This window comes from Cupressus sempervirens, chromosome 5, assembly GCF_028749045.1.
Source record: "Cupressus sempervirens isolate cs-2001-9-10 chromosome 5, ASM2874904v1, whole genome shotgun sequence".
Taxonomy (NCBI): domain Eukaryota; kingdom Viridiplantae; phylum Streptophyta; class Pinopsida; order Cupressales; family Cupressaceae; genus Cupressus; species Cupressus sempervirens.
Window position 1 is genome coordinate 758,916,897 of NC_143122.1, and position 20,825 is coordinate 758,937,721.

The following is a 20,825-nucleotide window of genomic DNA, read 5'->3' on the forward strand; positions in this document are numbered from 1 at the left end:
ATATCAATTAGCCATACACAAATATGATAGATTAACTCCCAATGCCTAATAAAAATAAGATAAAATCAAAACTTGAGAGTCAATTTTAGGTGACTTAAAATCTAAGATAAACACTACATAATTATCTAAGAATAAAAGAACATAAGAAATATAAACAATTATATAAAAATATGTTCTAATAATAATGACAAATGAATGATAACAAATGCAAAATACAAAATATAATATAATAATAATAATAATATAATAAAACCGAAACTTAAAATTTATTAAAAAACATAGACATGAATTGTCAATATATGATATATTAAACCACTATACGGAAATTGGATAAACTTGACTATTCAAATACTATAGCCTGCACTGTTTCAAACTACAAGGGAGTAACTTTCCAAGAAAATTGGGGAGTAACTTTGCAAGAAAATTGGGGACTTCAGGACAAAACTAAAAAGAATAGTAATATAAAATTACTAATGATTTAAAAACTCCGGTATGGGGACAAAATCAAAGCAAGCTACCCTTCCAGCAGAATCCAATTGTAAGGAAAATTATAATGAGAAAACGATAACAAATCGTTGATACAATCAATGGATTGTTGCCAAGTTCGGTGCACCAATGTATGTAAGGTCTATATGGTTGAAGAATTAACTACCTTATCTAACAAATAGGGCTTTAATTGCAAGAAATCGATGCTCACAATTATAAGAATTCGATGTTCACATGGTTCTTGAAGTTGAGAGTATATCTAAACACACATTCGATGGTATTTTAATTCAAATTCCATTGTCCAAGCTTCCAGCTTAAGAAATGTTTAAAAAATAACATAAATCCACAAAGAAAGGTTCAGGATGGTAGGCCAGTCTGGAACAGCTTTTCCAAGGATAAGGTGAATGAGAGAAGATGAGATCGAATGATATTGTCATACTCCTCAATCGTGTCAACCTGAAAAATGTCTATATAGGCAAGCAAGAACAAGACAAGAACAAGACATTAACGTGGGAGTGAAAAGGCTGTAGAAAAAAAAATAGAGGAAGAAATTACAATGGCGAATGAAGAGGTGTTGATTGGGTCCATTGATCAGGGCACTACAAGCACCAGGTTTTTCATCTATGATCGTAATGCAAAAGTGGTGGCTTCTCATCAGGTGGAGTTCGGGCAGATCTATCCTGAAGCTGGGTGGGTTTTCTAAATCTGTTAATGTTTTTTTCTGATTGAATTTCAATTTGGGTACTCTTTTATTACTCTGAATTTTATACATGTGATAAATTTATAGAAAGTTAATTGCGTTGTTCTTGTGATTGTTTGTTGTTTCTGAATTGTGATTATTGAAATTTGTTGTATCCTTCTTTGGTTAAATTATGAGATTGTGGTTGCGGTTATAGAATTTTGTTTTTTTCTTCTTAAATTATGGGATTGCTGAATATTGTTTATACGGAAATAATCTTTTTTTCGCCTGTTTCTGAGATTATGTTTATGACGGTATTGGTTATTTCTGAATTTGCTAAATTTGCGTTTGGCAATTTTGCTGTCTGGGAATGTTTAGGTGGGTGGAGCATGATCCTATGGAAATTTTGGAGAGTGTGAGGGTATGCATGCAAGTAGCATGTAAGAAGGCTAAAGCAGCTGGTAGAGAAGTAGAGAAAGGGTTGAAAGCTATAGGAATTACAAATCAGAGGGAGACAACCATTGTATGGAGCAAGAGCACAGGACGTCCTCTTTACAATGCGATTGTCTGGATGGACGCAAGGACCAGCTCTATTTGCAGGTATGTTATTATAGTACCCACCATAGCAATTGCAATTGATGCAATCTCTTTCTTTTTCTTCTTTTATCCTTCTTAGGAATGGTTTTATGTTTTGTTTTGCTCACAGACTAATGAAATTCACTCTCTGTCCGAATATCGCAACAAGTTTAAATCAACTCCGCTTAGAAACTGTGTCCCAGGGGTTTTGATTCTGCCAAATTTGTCTAATCAGATTAGGAAGCTTTAGTGCCCCACAAAAGCTTTAGATCACCAATAAATTATTAGGTGTGTTTGAGGTATTTTTGTTCTCTCAGATTTGCTTAATAATAGCACTGACAAACAGTCTGGAATCCTGGATAAAACATCCAGCTTAGATCACCAGTACACATAAAAGATGTGTTTGAGGAGATTCTTTCCGGTGAATTCATTTAATTGCAGCACTCAACCACAATGTGAATCCTCCATGAAGCTGAGATCACAATTAGGCGTAGCAGTTGTGTCTAAGCGATTTCTATAATAGCATATTTTCTTAGTTACAAGTTACAACACTATCAGGTGTTCTGAATACCCAATGAAGCGTATTATCCCAATTGTTTATGAAGTTGAATTTTAGGGGTTTCTATAGTGCTAAATTTGTAAATTCCTAATCATAATATTGCTCAATGTCTGAATACACCATCAATCTTAGATCACATACGGCTTAAAAGTTGTGTCTGTGTCATTTCTGTTATGCCAAACTTTGCACCCTGTCATTAAGATTAGAAACTGTGTAAGAGGTTGATACTCTGGCAAGTTTGCCTGATTATAAAACTCATCCAAATTTTGGATACACCATCGAGCTTAGTTCACCGTTAAGCTTATAAATTTTTGGAGGGATCTCTATAGCACCAGACTTTCCTAATAGAACTCTCATTCACTGTTTAACTTTAGCCTTAAATAATAAATAGTAAATAGACTATCAAACATAGATTGTTATCATCCTTAGAAGTCTCTGACATGATTGCATTCTGCTAATTTTTTGTAATAATAACATGCATGCATAGGCTGATCACCCATCAAGAAGAGATCGCCATTGTTCTCAGAATCTATGCCCTAAAGATCTGTATACTGATAAGTAGGCGATATTTTCCTTAGTAAGTCATATTGTTATATTGCTGCCAGGATTCAACTGGGTAGTTTTTTAGTCAAACTCATGAACCATGAGTCCAAAGGATCTATATTCTGCCAAATTTGCACAGGATATGTATCCAGCCTAGCTCAGATGTTGTGTGCTTCAATGTAGCCTCTTTAACTTTAGCGTTTAAGTATCCCAGTGACATTTTGGACCCGGATCATCATTGTGGCAGTTATTCCTTCATAAATTTAAAGGAAAACTGTTCTTCTAGCAGTTAGTAGTTATGTCTATTCTGTTAACTCCATTATCTTTACATTTGATAAATGCATGTATTGCTAGCATGAAGAAAGAAGAAATTTATTCGAACCAAACTTTGACTGCAAAATCTGTATGAACCTGCTATCCTTTTCTGAAAATATGCTCAGTACAACCACATCTTTATCTTTAAAAACCCATCTTGACAATTTGAAGAGCATGTTTGTCCCTATAGTTTTGCTATGACATTTTTAAAATATCACCTTATGAGAAAATGTATCAAAATGCATGTTGGCTAAAAAAATACATGGTGCAATGCTATAGAACCACGCAGCGGAAACACAGCAACAAGAAGCAACAATGCAAGATCTGATACCAAATCACAATAATATATTCATAAAATATAACTGATTACATGCAATGTGCCGGGCTGTAAGGCCTTCCCGGTTATGGCCAAATACAAAGCAAGCAATAGTTTTGCAAGATCCCTCAAGATCCAACTTACAACCAAACTCAACTAGTCCAGATACCCAACTGGATAAGAACCCCAAGAAGAATCCACACTTGTACCCGTAGGTCCACCAAGAGATCCTCTAGTTCCTAAGCCACAGCTCTAGCTCTTTTCCAAATTCGCTCTTCCAAGCTCCTCTACTTCTCCATGATGGATGATAATGCCTAAAGACTCCCCCCCCAACCCCTACTTATACCAATCTAAGCCACAAGTCAGCCTAGAACACAAATTAAATACAAATACATAAATTAAATGCCAAAGTCGGCCTCCTACAAATTCTCAAAATCGATGTCTTAGTAAAATTGTGATATCTCCTAGCTCCGAATGAATTAGAACTCGAGCTTCGAACTGTAGGTAGAAGTCTAGGCCCTCTTCAATCTCTGAAAGTTTCATCCTTTAACTCATTGTAGAAAATTAGTTATACAGCCTGAAACAGACACCAAATTCTCAGACCATGCCGAGCTTCTATTGTATGCCGAGCACCAATATTCAGCAGACCATGCCGAGCACCAGTATTCAGCAAGCTCCATAACCCTTAACCAAAATCCCTCTCAAACATGCAGGATTGCAAGCAAACCCAAGATGCTCCTGCATCAATACACCCTCTCTAAGGATTTGTTTTACTCATGCACCAAATTGATGTTTTTAAAATATTTGGGGCCTTTCTCACTGAGAATGTTGTTCAGCTTGCAAGTAGTTTTGATATGATGGGTTTTCATTGTAAGAAAGGTAAAGGCATGTAGCTGCAACCTAGGAAATTTGAGCTATCAATAATTGCAGGCCGCATATAGGTCTTTTGTCAACGAACCATATTCCCAAGTATGATATGAAGAGTTCTGGACGTGGAATGTTTGCACTAGTTATTGTGAATTTCCTGGCTGTGGTTAGAATGGAATGCAGCACAAATCTCCTCCTTGCATTATTAATGAGAATTTGGTTTCTTCTTTGCAGTTAATTAATCAGTCACATAATCAGCTAGTGGATAGTTTTAATCTCTAGAAGGATATCCCCACTTTATGGAATGCGATGAGATGACACTCGAGCCTTTATCTTCAATCTCTTATATGCATGACCAATAATTGTAGGCTTCTGAAAACAGTTGACTTTTTAGCTGATCAGAATGTTGTGTAAGTCATTTTGCAAAAAATAATTTAATTCTGAAGTGAGATTTGAGGATTTAGAACGGAATTATTTTGTGTCTTATTCTTGAAGTGTAATTTTCAAATCGGTTGGATCTGCAGGAGGCTAGAAAAGGAGCTTGAGAATGGCAAAAATCACTTTGTTAAATGTACTGGATTGCCAATAAGTACATATTTCAGTGCTCTGAAGCTTCTTTGGTTGTTGGAATCAGTAGACGATGTGAAAAGAGCAGTACAAGACAATGATGCTTTATTTGGAACAGTGGATAGTTGGTTAATCTGGAACTTGACCGGGGGTGCTAAAACAATAGGAGAGGATGGAACAGAGGTTCAAGGCAGTCATGTAACTGATTGCTCAAATGCAGCTCGAACCATGTTGATGGATCTGAAAACCCTTGAATGGCATGAGCCTACTCTTGAGGTTTTGAACATACCTCCATCCATTCTTCCTCGGATAGTTAGCAATGCTGAAGTGATTGGGAAAATTGTCCAGGGGTGGCCTTTTTCTGGAACCCCACTAGCTGGATGCTTGGGAGACCAACATGCTGCCATGGTTGGTCAATCTTGCAGGATGGGTGAAGCAAAGAGCACTTATGGAACAGGATGCTTCATTCTTTTGAATACCGGTGAAAAAGCCATTGCATCTAAACATGGTTTATTGAGTACAGTGGCTTTCAAACTGGGTCCAAATGCACCAACAAACTATGCCTTGGAAGGATCAATTGCCATTGCAGGAGCTGCTGTGCAATGGTTGAGGGATAGTTTGGGCATAATTCAAAGTGCCAGTGAAATTGAAGATTTGGCCAGAACAGTGGAAAATACTGGAGGCATCTATTTTGTTCCTGCCTTCAATGGTTTGTTTGCTCCATGGTGGAGAGATGATGCTAGAGGAGTTTGTATAGGAATCACTAGGTTCACAACAAAAGCTCACATAGCTCGAGCTGTGCTTGAAAGCATGTGCTTTCAAGTAAAAGAAGTCTTAAATGCTATGAGCATGGATGCCAAACAAGAAGAGAGGACAAATGAGAAAGGAGAGTTTCTTCTAAGAGTTGATGGGGGAGCAACAGTAAATAACCTTCTAATGCAAATTCAAGTAAGTAATGTATTCCCCTTACATACTCTGAAATCGAATTGCATTTCAAGTCCACTTTCATTTAGTTAGACTGTAGAAGTTTTCCATTTCAAGGAACTTTCAAATAAAGCAGCGAAAATTGGATCTCTTCTTAATTATGTGTATTCTCTTTATCAAAATAAACACAACTTGCTGATACTGAGTTCTTTTACCCAGGCGGATCTATTGGGAAGTCCTGTTGTAAGACCGGCAGATACAGAAACTACTGCATTGGGTGCAGCATATGCTGCAGGTCTCGCCACTGGTGTTTGGACTGAGGACCAGGTCTTTTCCTCAGAAGCTAAAAAGGAAGAACCTACAATATTCTACCCAAAAATTGAAGATGAGCACAGAAAGAAAAGATATGAGTCATGGTGTAAGGCTGTAGAAAAGTCATTTGACCTTGCAGATCTTTCATTCTGATGCAGTGTTGTGTTCCTTTCCTTTGTATGGACTCTGAACAAAATATATATTTCCAAGGAACATTCTACATTTATAAATAACGTTGTACACATTCTCTATGTTACAAAGCATCCCAATATTGCTTTTTAAAGCTTATGAAATTTGACCTCCCTTTCAAGTTTATCTTAATACTGAATGGTGCTTATCAAGAGTGCAAAATAAATGTAATGGTGTTTTGAAAATTTTCCTTTGGTCATAAGGAAATTTGAATAACTGAGAAATAATGGTTTTCTTGAACCATTTTGAACTCTTTAGAGACACATCCTGTAGACAATGTTGTGCAATGGAAATTCTGCTTCATCCTTTTAACCTGGGGAAGAAACAGAAACCAGATGGGTAGTTTTGTTTATTTATGAGGACGTCGAAACATAACTGCACCTGGAATAGTGGCTTCGTACAACCAAGGACCTTTCAATAATCCTTCAATAAGTTAAATATGCATGTGCTTGAAGATAACTGCCGGCTGACTTGAAATTAAACATTCCTGCTTTTGGTTTTCAGCAACCTACTTAATTAGACTCATCAATGACACATTTGAGCATGGTTTAAAGGAAGAGTTGACATCTGTATGGGTAAAGCTTCTATGTTGCCAGAACCCTGAAACTAATGTAATTGCCTTTGTTACTCAGTGAGATTGCATAAATCAAAACCTAAGTTTTCCTCACTTAATTTGATTTGAATGTTTTTTCTACAAAACTTTCTGGGCCGTCTTGGCAGAAGAGTTGCCTCTCAAATCTTGGCTTCTCAGCCAAAAGGAAATTGATCATTCTTTTGACTACAAAGTGTGTTAGTTCATTTCTCACCTAATAGAAGATTATATTGCAAGGGCCTTATTTCATTTCAAGGCAGTTGAAATACATATAGGAATCAAGGATTGAGAAAAGTCACATCAATAGTATAGTATTTCTTCTCAAACTTAAATTGATGAAATCAAAAAATATACAAATGCTCAATTTTTATCACAACAAAACCTGTTTACAGGTACAGATTAGAGAAAATAATATAAAATGTAAGTATCAATAATTACAAACTGCATATTAAAAAATAGCACTTGAGGAAGAAGGGAGGCTGATCATGAACGACATCTAGAACAATGCACATTGTCCACTAAAGTGATCTCCAAGCCAAAAATGTGTAGTATTTAGTCTTTGAAACATTATTATGAGAGTGCAGACTGGTAATCTCCTGATTTGTAATTTTCTTAGAAATCCTTTTATCAGATGTTAAAAGCAGGTGTTCAATGCTGTTTGCCACTAACAGAATCAACTTAAAATGACATGAATCAAAAAGCGAAGGATAATAGTAGAATGTTAATTGCTTCTGAGTAATAAAATAATAGTAAACATTTAGAAATAAATATATAAAAATTATACATAACCTAATAATCTCAATATTGGAAAATTTAGCTTGTTTGTATGACTGATTTAACACCTAATAAGTTATGTATACAGAGCTCAATTGAGCATATCACTTAACTGCAATTGTCTGCTTCTCTTGTGCTGCTTATCACAAAGAGTTCAGTGGAGCATACAAACTAGTGATGCATTATTAATATCTTTACAACTGTTTGCTCCTATCTCTAGCATATATCTAAATGCTGGTATGCTTATTATTTCCTAATTCATGTCTCTTGCCTCATACTTATAGAAAGCTACATGTGTCATTTCGTACATGAAGTGATCCCCAAATGTCAAGAAGTTGAAGAGAGAAATTTTACAACTCTATAAATGTTTTTAATTTTTTTGCATTTGATAGAACTACCACAGAACATTTTGCAACTGTTGGTTTGCAAGCATGATTCACAGAAATTGCTGTTTAAGTGGATTTTGCAGTTTTCTTTTCATATTTCAAGGACCATTATTAATAATTGATAAAATCCATGAGTGTGTCTACATATGCAGAATGGTAAAAAACATTTAGTGCTGTATGTGTTGAGAATCGATGATCTCCTGAAGTATGTCTACTGAACCTTGCGCAACATAACAAGGAATATAGTCTACAGTTATCCATCCCCCAAGCTAATGTTAAGGGTGGATGTCAATGTTTGGGTTTTTCCTATGAGACAAATTGTATGACTTGGTTTTGAAATTTTATTCTTGAATGGATGCTTATATTTTGCAAATAAATAATGTAAACATAGATAATTCCAAGTTAACAGGGCTAATTTGTTGGCCTCAAAAACCTAAATTGGGTGGTTGAGGGAAAGTTTGGACATTCATAATAGGTTGGTTTGCAAAGTAAATGAATATTGGTGAGTCTAAAAGTCTGATGGTTTCTCCTAAAGGGATAGAATTTGGGTACATAAAATTGTCCTTGATGCAGAAAATTAGGAGCATGAATTCAAATGTGAAAGAGGGCATCAATGGAATACTATATGGTTATGTGTTCCCCCTGTAAGATGGGGAAATGGTATCATTTTATATCAATGTTATTCCATTCCAAATATTTAGGAACAATAACTTCATAATTAATATTATATGTTGGTGATTAGCTTATTCAGAGATATCAGGTTCAATCTGTTATAGATGACGAAGATGTAAAATTGAATTGAAAATGGACATGAGACTTGATGAAAAGTCCTCCAAGGTGTGATGGAAAAGTAATATATGCTTGATAATTTACACATTTATCTACATTTCCTCTTTTAATAAATCTCCTATTTATCTTTGCATTAAAAAGTATAAAATATTACAATATTTATCAAAAGGTTAGGATGGTAGAAAGGCACATTCACTAACAGAACGTCCTAGGCCTGAAAACAACAAAACAAACTGGCCAAGCCTAGCATTAAGCTGCTAAAGCCACCCATAAAGTAGTAGAGGATAATTATCATCTGGTTTCTCCTAGACATACTTTGGGTAGAGTCATCAAAGGGCTCAAACTGGTGAGATCATTGTCTTTAGCACTTTTGTCTTGTGACGGCTATTGGCAGACCAAAGAGATGGCAAGAGGCACATGGGGAAATATGTTGGTGGCAGTCCAACTGGCATCCCACCAAGGAGATGGCCAGAAAAAATGTTGTGACCATACTCCACGAGTTGCAAATTTTGAGTAGGTCCATAGGAGCGATAGTTGCCAAAACTGTCCCACCCATGAGGAGAGGAGAGGGTATGAGAAACCCAGAGAACAATGTAGGTAGTGTTTCCACAAAGTTTGAGGAGCTCTTGTAGATGGACCACCTCTAGCGCAACTTGCTCGCTTGCACTTGAATATGCATGAGCGTTAACTTGAAGTAATGTTTGTTGAATAGTGTTGCATTCTTATCCTTCCAAATGTTAAAAAGTACATCCACCCGAAGAATGTGACAAATTTGAGTGAACTTGTAACGGAGGCTAGGTCATTCTCCAAGAAGAACCATGTGCCACAAAACGGATTGGGACAAAATGACTTGAAAATGTCATGGATCTAGTTGCAAACTTGTTTAGCCCAAGGAGAGAACCAAATTAAGTGTTTTAAGGATTCAATGTGGCCACATAAGGGGCAATTGGGAGCAAAGATGCCCATTTTCCTTAATTTGTTTCCCATAGGAAGGACCTAGTACAAAAGATACAAGGCAAAATGGGCCCACTTAGGCTTAAGAATAGCTTCCCAAATATCTTAAAACCTCTTTTTCCATAACTCATGGTAAAATTGCAACTACAAGGAAGAGTTTCAACCGGTAAGTAGGTTTTTTCTGGGCTGAGAACTTGAATTTATCATTGACCTAAGAAAAAATTTAATGTCGACACGTGGAGGATTCTTCAGAGCAGAACTACCCAAGCCCTGCAATCAAGTTCACATGGTCACTATGAAGTACTTCACACTTGAAGGAAGACTTGGTGTTTTCTACTACTATCATTTTCCTTTGCTCAATCATTTTAGTCACCATGACATTATTTCCTTTCCTTCCTTCTTGCTCCATTCACTTGAATTTACTATTAATGATGTCAAGGAGTGTCATAGCCAGGGAAACAACTATACCATTCTCCACAAGGTTCTTATTCAACATTTGTATAATTTACACCATGTCCTCTCTCTGCTCAGTAACATTACAGTTGAGGAAATTACTACCCCTCCTGAACCCCCCAAGAATCCTGATGAAACTTCTTGTAAGAAGCAGACCCATAAAGCTAAAACCTCCCCTCCTGCTAGGTCCCCATCGGTTACCCCACTCAAAATTGGGAAAAAATCTAAAAGGGCCCCCAACAACACTTTTTTTGTCGCTAAGAAACCCAAAATTGAACCCCAGGTCTATGTGGTGGATTTTGAAGTCGAGGCTAGGGAAAACTCCCATAGGTCCCATAGAATTTCTAAAAACCTAATCCCAAAATGAAGGATAAGGCTTACAAGGATAAGTTTATTGATGAGGACCACATAGATACTGACAATGAAGAAAATGTTACCAATAGCTCCATCCATGTTTCGATTATCCTTATGAGGACATAGAGGAATCCCCAAAAAAAACAGAGACGAAGAATAAAAACCCTTCCCCCATGATTGTTACCTCCCCCATTCTTGACAAAGGTAAACATGTTCATATGGATGATATTTCCATGAGAAGTGGGCAAAAAGGTGCGGGTGTTTATGACGGGCGCACGACCAATGAGGAGGCTATTACCAAACTCAGGGCAGAGCCAAAGACTATGGACTTGAGGTACACTAGACTGGCCACCTATGCACTTAGGGTTATGGAATCCTCTGCTAGTACCTTACGCTTGTTGCAGGAAGCTAAAGACAAGGAGGTCTTTGATGGTGAGGCTAGTAGGGAGCTATTTGCCTTCCTAGATGAAGACTGGACCCAGCTGCTTCTGACAAAGCCCAGAGAGGGCAATAATTTGATTTAATGATTTTTACTTTGGTTAAGATGGTTCACTGTTGTAGCATCTCTGGTGTGCTTGTTTATATTTTAAATATTGGCCATGTGTGGCACAATACTCTTTTCATTATTTTTGGGTTTGATTCTGTTAAAATCCACAATGGCTTAGATACCCTTTATAGTAGGAAGCTAGATAGTTGTTTGTTTTTGCTTTCAGTGAATACTCTGCTTACTGTTAATTGAAAAACTATGATGGTTATCTGATTCTTTAGGGATGGGCTTTTGAAATTAAGGGAAGGCCGACAATCTCTTATGGATCTCTGTGATTTCCAGTTGTTGTTTATGCACTGTAACTGATGTTTTGTCTTTCATGGGTCAGCCCCCATGTTTTGGTTTCTTTTAATTTCAAAAACAATCATGAAGGGTTGAAACTCTTTCGAAGGGTTAAGACTCTTCAAAAGGGTTGTGACTCTTTGAAAGGGTTGTAATTATGAAGCATTGTGGCTCTATCAAAGAGGGACAATTATAAAAGGTTGTGACTCTTTCAAAGAGGAACAATATGAAAGTTTGTAACTCTTTCAAAAGATGGTATTTATGAAAGGTTGTGACTCTTTCAAAGGATATAAAGGATGAAGGGTTGAGGCTCTCTCAAAAGGCTGGTAATTAGGAAAGGTTGTGTTTCTTTCAAATGATAGTCCAATGGCTATGGAACCATCTCCAAGTTCATGGAGATTAATGACTTAGATTTTTCACCTCCATCACAAGGGACAATGATGCCTACCAACACTAAGGCATTTGTATTCACGATTAGTTGGAAAGATTGGGATTTTTCTCTTGACTTTATTAAATGTATCAAGATTTTGACTATATGGCTGAACCAAGACTATTAGTCAGGTATAAGACTAGTCTTGGCAAGTATTCCATTTGGAAGCCAAACAAAAAGCATGGTTCAAGATTCCAAAAGAGGCAAGTACAAAATCAGACTATTATAATAAGAGTAGCTCAGCATCAGCAGAATGATTTTTTCCCAAGATTGATTTGGAAGCATAGAAACAAGATAATTCTTATAGTGTTGAGTTTTTCAGAAGACAAACTTTTAAAGAGAGTGCAGCATATGATCTTCTACCTCTTGATAGTTTTCAGAAGACTACTCAAGTAGACTATGTTTTGAATAGATGGTGCTACAAAGTTTGGGATCTAGGAATCATGGTTTAAAATTGCTTGTGGCAAAGCATCTTCAAGGAGGGCAGAATGTGACCTCCCCATCCTTTGCATGAAAACAATCTAGTGTTAAGCACGTGTTTGATCAAGGGAAAAACTGAAGAAATCATCCTGTAAGGAAAATTGTCTTATTTATAAAGCTTCATGGTTTTCCCATCCAGCATCCTCAAGTAAAAACATAGACAATAAGATGAAGTGGTCAATGGCTACTCTTATATTCACATAATTAGAGTTGAAGATCTTAAACAAATGAACTTTGCATATTGATCACCAAGAAGCATTTGTATCATACAACAATAAGATAATTATTGTATAGACTGAAAAGAAGCAGCTATGATTAGTGATTGATTAAGAAATCGATTTGTCTGATTATGTGCAGAGAACGAGAGTCTTAAATGGACATTACATTGATTAAATGATAATTAATATACCACAGAGGTCGTGATTTGTCTTTGCAAACAATAGTCAAACAACAAGGCAGCAATGTTATAGGAGCCATGTAAGAGATCGTGACAATGATTGATTCCCACCCAGTGAACAATTACAATAAGCAATAATTGAAATTGCAAGCACAGCAATTCATTTGAAAATTTTCCTCCTGCAATAGTCTCTATTAGAAACTAATCCTGAGTTTGGTGCTCACTGTAGCTTATTGTGATTGTCAATAAACTACAGGAGGTATTAATGAAAGTAATGCTAAACAGAATATATGAATAAGGGTTTGCATTGCAATATAATCCCATGGGCATTTAGTTATTCATTGCAGGAATCTCATTTGCTAAGAAAGAACACAAGCAAAGAAGCAGGATTGGATATTTAAAGAAACTAATTGCTAATAGGAAATGTTTAATAAGCAGCAAAGGCTTGTAAGAAGAGGTGTGATTAATAACAAGTAGTCTATTTTGAAGAAGTATGTCTCTTCAATTATGAGGGGAAATGTCTCGTTTATAAGGGAACATATATAAAGGATGGAAGCAAGAATGCAAGACAATCATCGATTATTTTTTATTACATATTCATCCTTATTGGATTGCACAAGTGAGTACCCGCCTTTGGCAAATCAGGTTGCTTATTTTTAAGGAACATAATCAGGAAGAGCACCACCAGTTCGCATAATTCTAATGTTCAGAATCCAGATCAGACACAGCAATAGCATCTCTATAAGTGATATTGAATATACTTGCATACTTATAGAGACAGATCAAAAAATAGAAGCAGCATCACTATAAACGATATCGAATATATTTTCATACATATAAAGACAGATCATAAACAGCAATAACTTTTCTATAAGTGATATTGAATATATTTGATACTTATAAAGATAGATCAGGAACTGCAAGACACCATGACTATTAAGTGATCGAAGAAGAAGGTTTAGCATATTCATAGTGCCATATCAGAGATTTCTATCAGGAGCATTGATTCCACAACTCATATCTGATGACACATCATGACCATAAGTGATTGAAGAAGAAGGTTTAGCATATTCATAGTGCCATATCAGAGATTGCTATCAGCAGCATTGATTCCATAACTCATATTTGTACATCAGAAGTGCAGATCAAATATAGAATAGAGATACTCCTTGCAAATCTAATTGATAAATCGGACATAGCAGTGATACTCTTTCCTATTGATTAGTAATATATTGTAGAACAACATATTATAAGTGGTATCATAATATGCCATTCTTGCAATTAACATCAATTATAATCATTCTAAGTCTTTAGTTAGAGTCTTTTTTGAAAGAAGTATCTTGCAATTGATGTTGTGAGTTAATTATCCCTAGTTCCTAAGAATTAACATAAAGGGACATTACATGTCTCCTATACAAGTAAAGCTACTAGGAGGAATCAGTCACTTTATTCTTCCATCCATATGTATTACTCTTTCACGCAAGTATCCATCACAAAACTATCACATTCCTATAGATTGTATAGGCTCTAGTACCAAATGTGGATATGGAGGGGAATGATTTGTTAATGAATAAAGTACATAAAAAGGAAGAAATGTAGTTTTTCATATTGCCGCTGTTACTTCATAATTGAAGACCAAACAATGTAATAAAATTCACCAATAATTGGCTCCCATTTTGTGATCAAAAAATTCATCAAATTCGATATTGACTGACTATGTTGGGAATATATGCACCTCACAAAGCATATCACACTTTTGTATTATTCGTTAACCCATAGACCATGCAATACATAGAAATGATCATGACTTGTTCTTCAGTCTCCTAATCTGTCCTCACCTTGACAACTTATCACAATTTCACTAGGTTTTCAAACTCATGAATTTGCAACTTTTACTTTTGCATTTTCACACTTCTAGAAATTTGGCAAATTATGTCGTATTTTTCTATAATTTTTGAACTTGTAAGCTTCGTGACATTCAAAACTTTACAATTTTTTGCTTTCTTTTCCTCATGAAATTTCAATCGCAAGGTTCATGCACTCTTGAGAATTGCAACAATATAAACTATGTAGCATCAAAAATACAAATTGTCACTTTGTTAGGGATCAAGGTTTCATACTTGGAATGGAAGTCATGATATCCCGATAACCCAACAAAACAAACATAGAGACAAATTTAATAAGGTTTGAGTAGCTTGTTGAGATTGGTGGAAAGGGTACTTAGGCTAACAACACACAAATATTACAGAATTGATCCCAATAGCTTCAATATGTAGACCTTTCTAGACATTTTAGAGATACTAAAGTGTGATGAACATACGAGGGATATCACAAAACAAACATGAGAAAACTTTAACCATAGGGAAAACCACTTATAATCTTTTAGGTCGTTTCTCATTATTGGGTGGAAAAGACTAAATGCATAACACATGAACATAACAAAGAAAAGAGACATGATGAAATATGATGCCAACAATATGCTCTCCTAACATAGGCTACCTCTTTTAGCTATTTTTTCATGCGCGGAAAAACATGATAAATTAAATATGCATAGTTTTCATATCAACACAAACATTCATGAATATGGATAAGATACAAACCGTGATATTGCTATCAGGGTTTAACTATGTGATTTTAAGTCAAACTCATTGACCCATGTTTCATGAGTAGTGATTCATCATGAATCCATCTCTCATGAGAATAAATGGAACACTTAGCACTCATTGGATCTAGGTGATGCTCACAGGGGTGAAGCATCAGGACTTCTCGGGAGGTCACCCATCCCAGTACTACTCCAGCCTAAGCGCACTTAACTACGGAGTTTCCTCCATGGTTAAACCCAAAGCTTGCAACCCCATTTGCAAAACTTTCACCAAGTGTTATGTCTTATGAACCATTCATGTTGAATCACTACTCATGAAACATGGGTCAATGAGTTTGACTCAAAATCACACAGTTAAATCTTGATAACAATATCACAATTTGACTCGCTGTGGAAATTATCTCCTACTTATCAAGATACAAACCATTCGACACAATCCTTTATTGATACTTGTGATTTTCGAATAGATCATATAGCATTGATGTGAGTTTTGTGACCACTCTAACATACAAAATGAAATACCAAGTAGTCTATCCTCTCTTGAATGAAGAAAACCTCATATTTTAAACAATATGTTGATTGTGTGATCAACTAAGGAAACCTCACCATTTACACTGCAAACTAGTGACTTTTTGTTGGATATTTGTAGTGAATTTGATGTGATTTATTGGTAATCACATGGGGACTTACGATATTTATTCATCAACATATATCAACTTTTTGAATGATTTGGAAATTTGAGTTCTTCAACTACTTCTAACAAAACAAAGTACAAAAGAAGTTGGGTATAGGAATCTAAGCTATCACTATCTCTAACTCTACTAATGCAAGAGACTATTGATGATGGGGTGAAACTAAACCAATCCTTGCTTCGCCAACTTAAAAAACTATGTGTAAGAAGGTGTTATCTTCTAAGGATGAGTGGATGATTTTCAAATTGCTAATATTCATTCAAATACCCAATTTTAAAGCAATCCAAATGAACATTCTCAATTGAAGTTAACTGTTTGCAATGAGTTCAGACTCGCCTTGCACTTTTACTTGCAATCAATAGGTGCCAAATGGTATGAACATAAGTTTCACTATGAATCATCAATAATAATATCTTCCATCTTCTATTTATGTACTTAACATCTGCTACTTTATTCAACATAAACAAATCCTATTCTAATTGAGAAATATGAAGCCATGCAAAATTCCAAAATAACACGAGCAATTCAAGATGCATTAAACAACAGACAAACAAAACCAAAACTAAGTGTCACAGTGGTATCCATGATACATACATACAATAATACCAGATCATGATATGGGCACTCAAGATATATTGGACTAAATCTGCATAACAATGCTCATTAAATATGCAGCATCCTCTCAATATCACGGGGCAATTTATATAGACATAGTTAACAAACTTCCAAGTCCATAAAGTTCTCTTTGGGACTAGAATTAAAATATTCCAAAAATCAATAAAAATCAAGTGTCTTTGGGGGATGTGACACAAAAAGTTAGTTATTATTCCACAAAATGAAAATGGATAAGTATACTAATAGTCACATGCTATATGACTTCAATTTTTATAATTGAAGGAAAAAATGGAAGATTTATTTCTAGCATTCCTCATTCTATTGCCCTTGCACTTATTTTTACAAATTTGATGACATGGCTATCGTGTGCCTCCTCTTAAATAGTCTCCTCTATTTGGAGATGCTTTGCATTCTTCATGAACAAAGTTTTCTTTATTGAAATTCTTCCCTACTCTTGCATTCACCCATGTGATAGTGAAGTGATTATGTGCTATCCCCTTCGTCATGGGATTATCCTCTTCTTGGAGACTCTTTTTCTACTCTTTTTTACCCTTTAAAATGACAATTTTCTATTTTTCTCTTCATTAGGATCTTCTCATAATTTAGATACTTCAAGTGCTCATCACAATGACCAAAAGAATCAAGACATTACCTTGCATGGATTGATTTGTTGAGCTGGTCACTTAAGCTCTTCATCTCTACAAACTATCTTTGTTAAGGCTTCTTTTGAGCACTAGCCAACTTTTTCTTTGCAACCAAAAACTTCAAACCCACACATTGAAGCGCTTCCTCAACTTTTAGTGGGTTTTTCATTCCTTGGTGATTCTTGCAAACCAATTGAATCATGAAGTGATGATGTGCTAACGTCATCATCATAGAGTTGTTATTTTCCTAGAGGCCCTTCTCTAACTCTTTGAGATTGTTCAATGCTACTTATTCTTCCTTAGAAACTTTCTTATTAGTTAGAAACTTTAGGTTATCATTAGATTTGACCAAAAATTGAAGACATTACCTGATATGGGTTGATTTTGTTGAGTTGGTCAATTAAAATCTCCATTTTTACAAACTCCCATTGTTTTAGTTATTTTTGTGTATGTTTCAACTTCTTTGCAACCACATACTTCAAAGTTGAAAATTTTAGTGAGTTTTTTGTTCCTTGGCCATTCTTATCAAGCCCTTTCCATCATAACCTATCTTGATAGAAACTTAAAGCCAATGTCCTTTGCATACATGTCAAAACTACCAATAACTTGACAAGATCTTGATTCGAAGAAATAGTATATAATAGAGAGTTTATTGTACACCCCTTCATCAAGTTTTAATGTCTTTGGTAGAGGATGATCTTCTCATCCTAATAGTCCCTTCTTTCCTCTTCACTATCATCTTGACACTTTGTGAATTTATTTTTTTAATTGCAACGCTTGATTGACACCCTCCAACTATCAAAACATCACTCTGAATTCCATGTTTTCCATTTGAGTTTTGCAATTCGTATCTTGAATTTCTTGAAGTATATCCTTCTTCACTAGTTTTCCCATGGTTGAACTATGTGACCACAATCTTGCACTTCCTTTCCAATGAACAAATATGGAAGCAAATACATATAATAAATTTGGAAATTCGTTAACAACACTTTAAAGGAAGAATTAAACTCTTCTTTAGTACCAAAAAATCCAAGATTGCCATAAATATTCCATTCTCTGACCCATTAGTACATATTTACTTTCCTTTCAAATTGTTCCCAAATTCTATGCTATAGAAACAATGCCTAAAGGCTTTAAGGTGCTTCCTATATTTTGGTTGTCATCCATTATATTATGTGATTCTAAGAATGTTCTCGCAGATGCTTCATACCCCATATATCAAATTTCCAATTCCAGCAATGATACTACCAATAATTCAATTCTCTTTACAATTCCATAATATGTTGTTCATTAGCTTTGTATTTGTTGAATTTTACTCCTGACTGTTGTTAGGAACATGTACCATTTATATTATTAATGTTTCTTATGTACTTGTAGGCATTTGAGATAGTGGATTGATTGCAGCAAATAGAAAAATGCAACATATGAATCATACTAACAAATAGAAGCCACCCTAAAGAAATACATTTTGTTTAAACTCTAGCTATGTGAAGTATTGTTTCCTCATTTGAACTATGTTTATTGTACTTTTACAAGACTTATATCTTTAAGGATGTTGGTGTATATTTTGCAACTAATAGTTTTTAAAACTTTTGTTAAAAAATAGGGGTTCAACCACAATGTGTAAGACAAAGTCTCCCCTATCTTAAAGGGAAGGCTCTCCCTTCTCACTTTTACTTGGGTCAATTCAAGATAAGCAAGAAGTCAATAGAATCTAAAAAGGGATGTTACCAATATTTTTTCCTCTCTTCTCAAGAAAGAATTCAAATACTCATAAAGGGTAATGGGCACAATGAAACTCTAAGTACACCTCTATCTTAAATTGTTATAATGATACCAATAAACAAAAATCAACTCATAGATTGATTGTAAGTTGTTAGTTCAGTTATTTTTCAGATTCACCTTGACCTTAGTTTCTGCATTTATTTGGAACCATTGTCTTTGAGTTTCCTTCAATCCAAATTTTCCTAAGTACATACCCTATCAAGTGTTCCTAATGCTAGCCCTGTCCCTTAATCAATTTCTGGTTGATCAAAGCCTTCTTATTTGGCTAGTTCTGAACTCTTGAACCTCTAAACCTATTTGTACCCTTGAATCTCTTCGAACCCTTGAACCATTTTGAACCTTCTGAACCCCTTTGAACCTAGTTCAAACTAGTTCAGAATGGTTCGCCACCACAAAAGCATTCCTTCCAAAGAAAGAGGTGAGACCCAGTACTAGCAAGCGACTCTGACAAATGAAGTTAGACATCATAAACACCAAGGTGGGCCCATACACGTCCTCCAATGACACAAGCAAGGAAAAGGTAAACCAACAACAAATAAAGTAATTATGATAGAGTGCAACTTGTGTAAAATCATTAAATGTTAAGTGCCTGTGATAAACAAGTACAAAATATCAGGCTTAGAAACCTGAGGAAAGTAACCATGTGTGAAGGTAATGATGATAAGGTAAGGGGTAAGAAATGAAAAGACCTCTATTAATGGCAATTGTCCTATGTGACCTTGTCATGCAAAATCTCCAGACGAGAAAATCTTTCCAAAATCTAACCCTCAATGTTTACTCATGAGTTTTGGTATTTTAAAAGAGTTTTATTTTCAAAGTAGTAAGTTTATTCTCATTTTAAGTATTAGTTGTGGACAATGCATGATAGAGGGTTCAGAAGGTTTAGAAAGGCTTCTTACTATAAACTTGAGGTAATCCTTTGACAATTTCTCCATTCAAGTTTTCAGTTCTCAACAATCTCTCTTTGGGCTTAGTTTGGAGTTGTGATTTTTCTTTAAGGTTTGGAAAGTATAAAGTCATCCATGCACTTTTTTTGGAATAGTGTCACTATGAATTGCAGAGGTCCCTTGCTAATTGATATAGATTTGAAGGGGGTAAATGTAGATGTAATTTGTGATAAAGTACAATCAAATGTAGAGGGTGAATTCATGAATTAAATTATGGTTAGTGGTTTATTTCTAGTTGCAGCCTTTCCCCAAGCCATTGTAAATCTTGAACTAGTTTAGGAGTGTGTCAACCCTTATGACATTAGGTCTCAATGTATAAGGAAAAATGATGGAAATAGTTTTCTCTCAATAAACTGAGATACAATTACATATGTGTTCAACATACCCAATGAAACATTTGTTGATTTTACCTTGACCATATCATATGCTAAGTTCAACAAAAACCTTGAAAAAAACTGATATGTTATAGCCCACCATTGGATCGAAAAATTCTACAAGGATGGTTCATGACTCCCAAATGGTCTATACAAAGATCATATGGAATCCCATATTCATGATTTGGTGGTTCTATTACATAGAGCCAAGGGTTCCCAAAAAGAATTTCTATTTGAGGATTGGATTTATCATTTTATTGACATCATACCGGATGGAAAACAATACTTAGATTGGGCTCAAATCATAGAGGGTTCAATGAGAGAACAACTGAAATTGATCCAAACCATTAAAAAAGATTTATTTATGTTTTTCTACCTCATTTATTGTTTGGCCT

The 20,825-nt window shown here is 35.2% G+C and overlaps 1 protein-coding gene across 1 annotated transcript; it reads left to right on the forward strand.

Annotated features, from left to right (window-relative positions):
* Positions 1 to 984: 984 nt before the first annotated feature.
* Positions 985 to 6,465, forward strand: NHO1 (Actin-like ATPase superfamily protein). Its single transcript, XM_089832503.1, has 4 exons — positions 985 to 1,176; positions 1,544 to 1,765; positions 4,866 to 5,856; positions 6,052 to 6,465. The coding sequence occupies exons 1-4, from the start codon at positions 1,043 to 1,045 to the stop codon at positions 6,295 to 6,297; spliced, it is 1,593 nt and encodes a 530-aa protein (XP_089688629.1). The 5' UTR covers positions 985 to 1,042; the 3' UTR covers positions 6,298 to 6,465.
* The last annotated feature ends 14,360 nt before the right edge of the window (positions 6,466 to 20,825 follow it).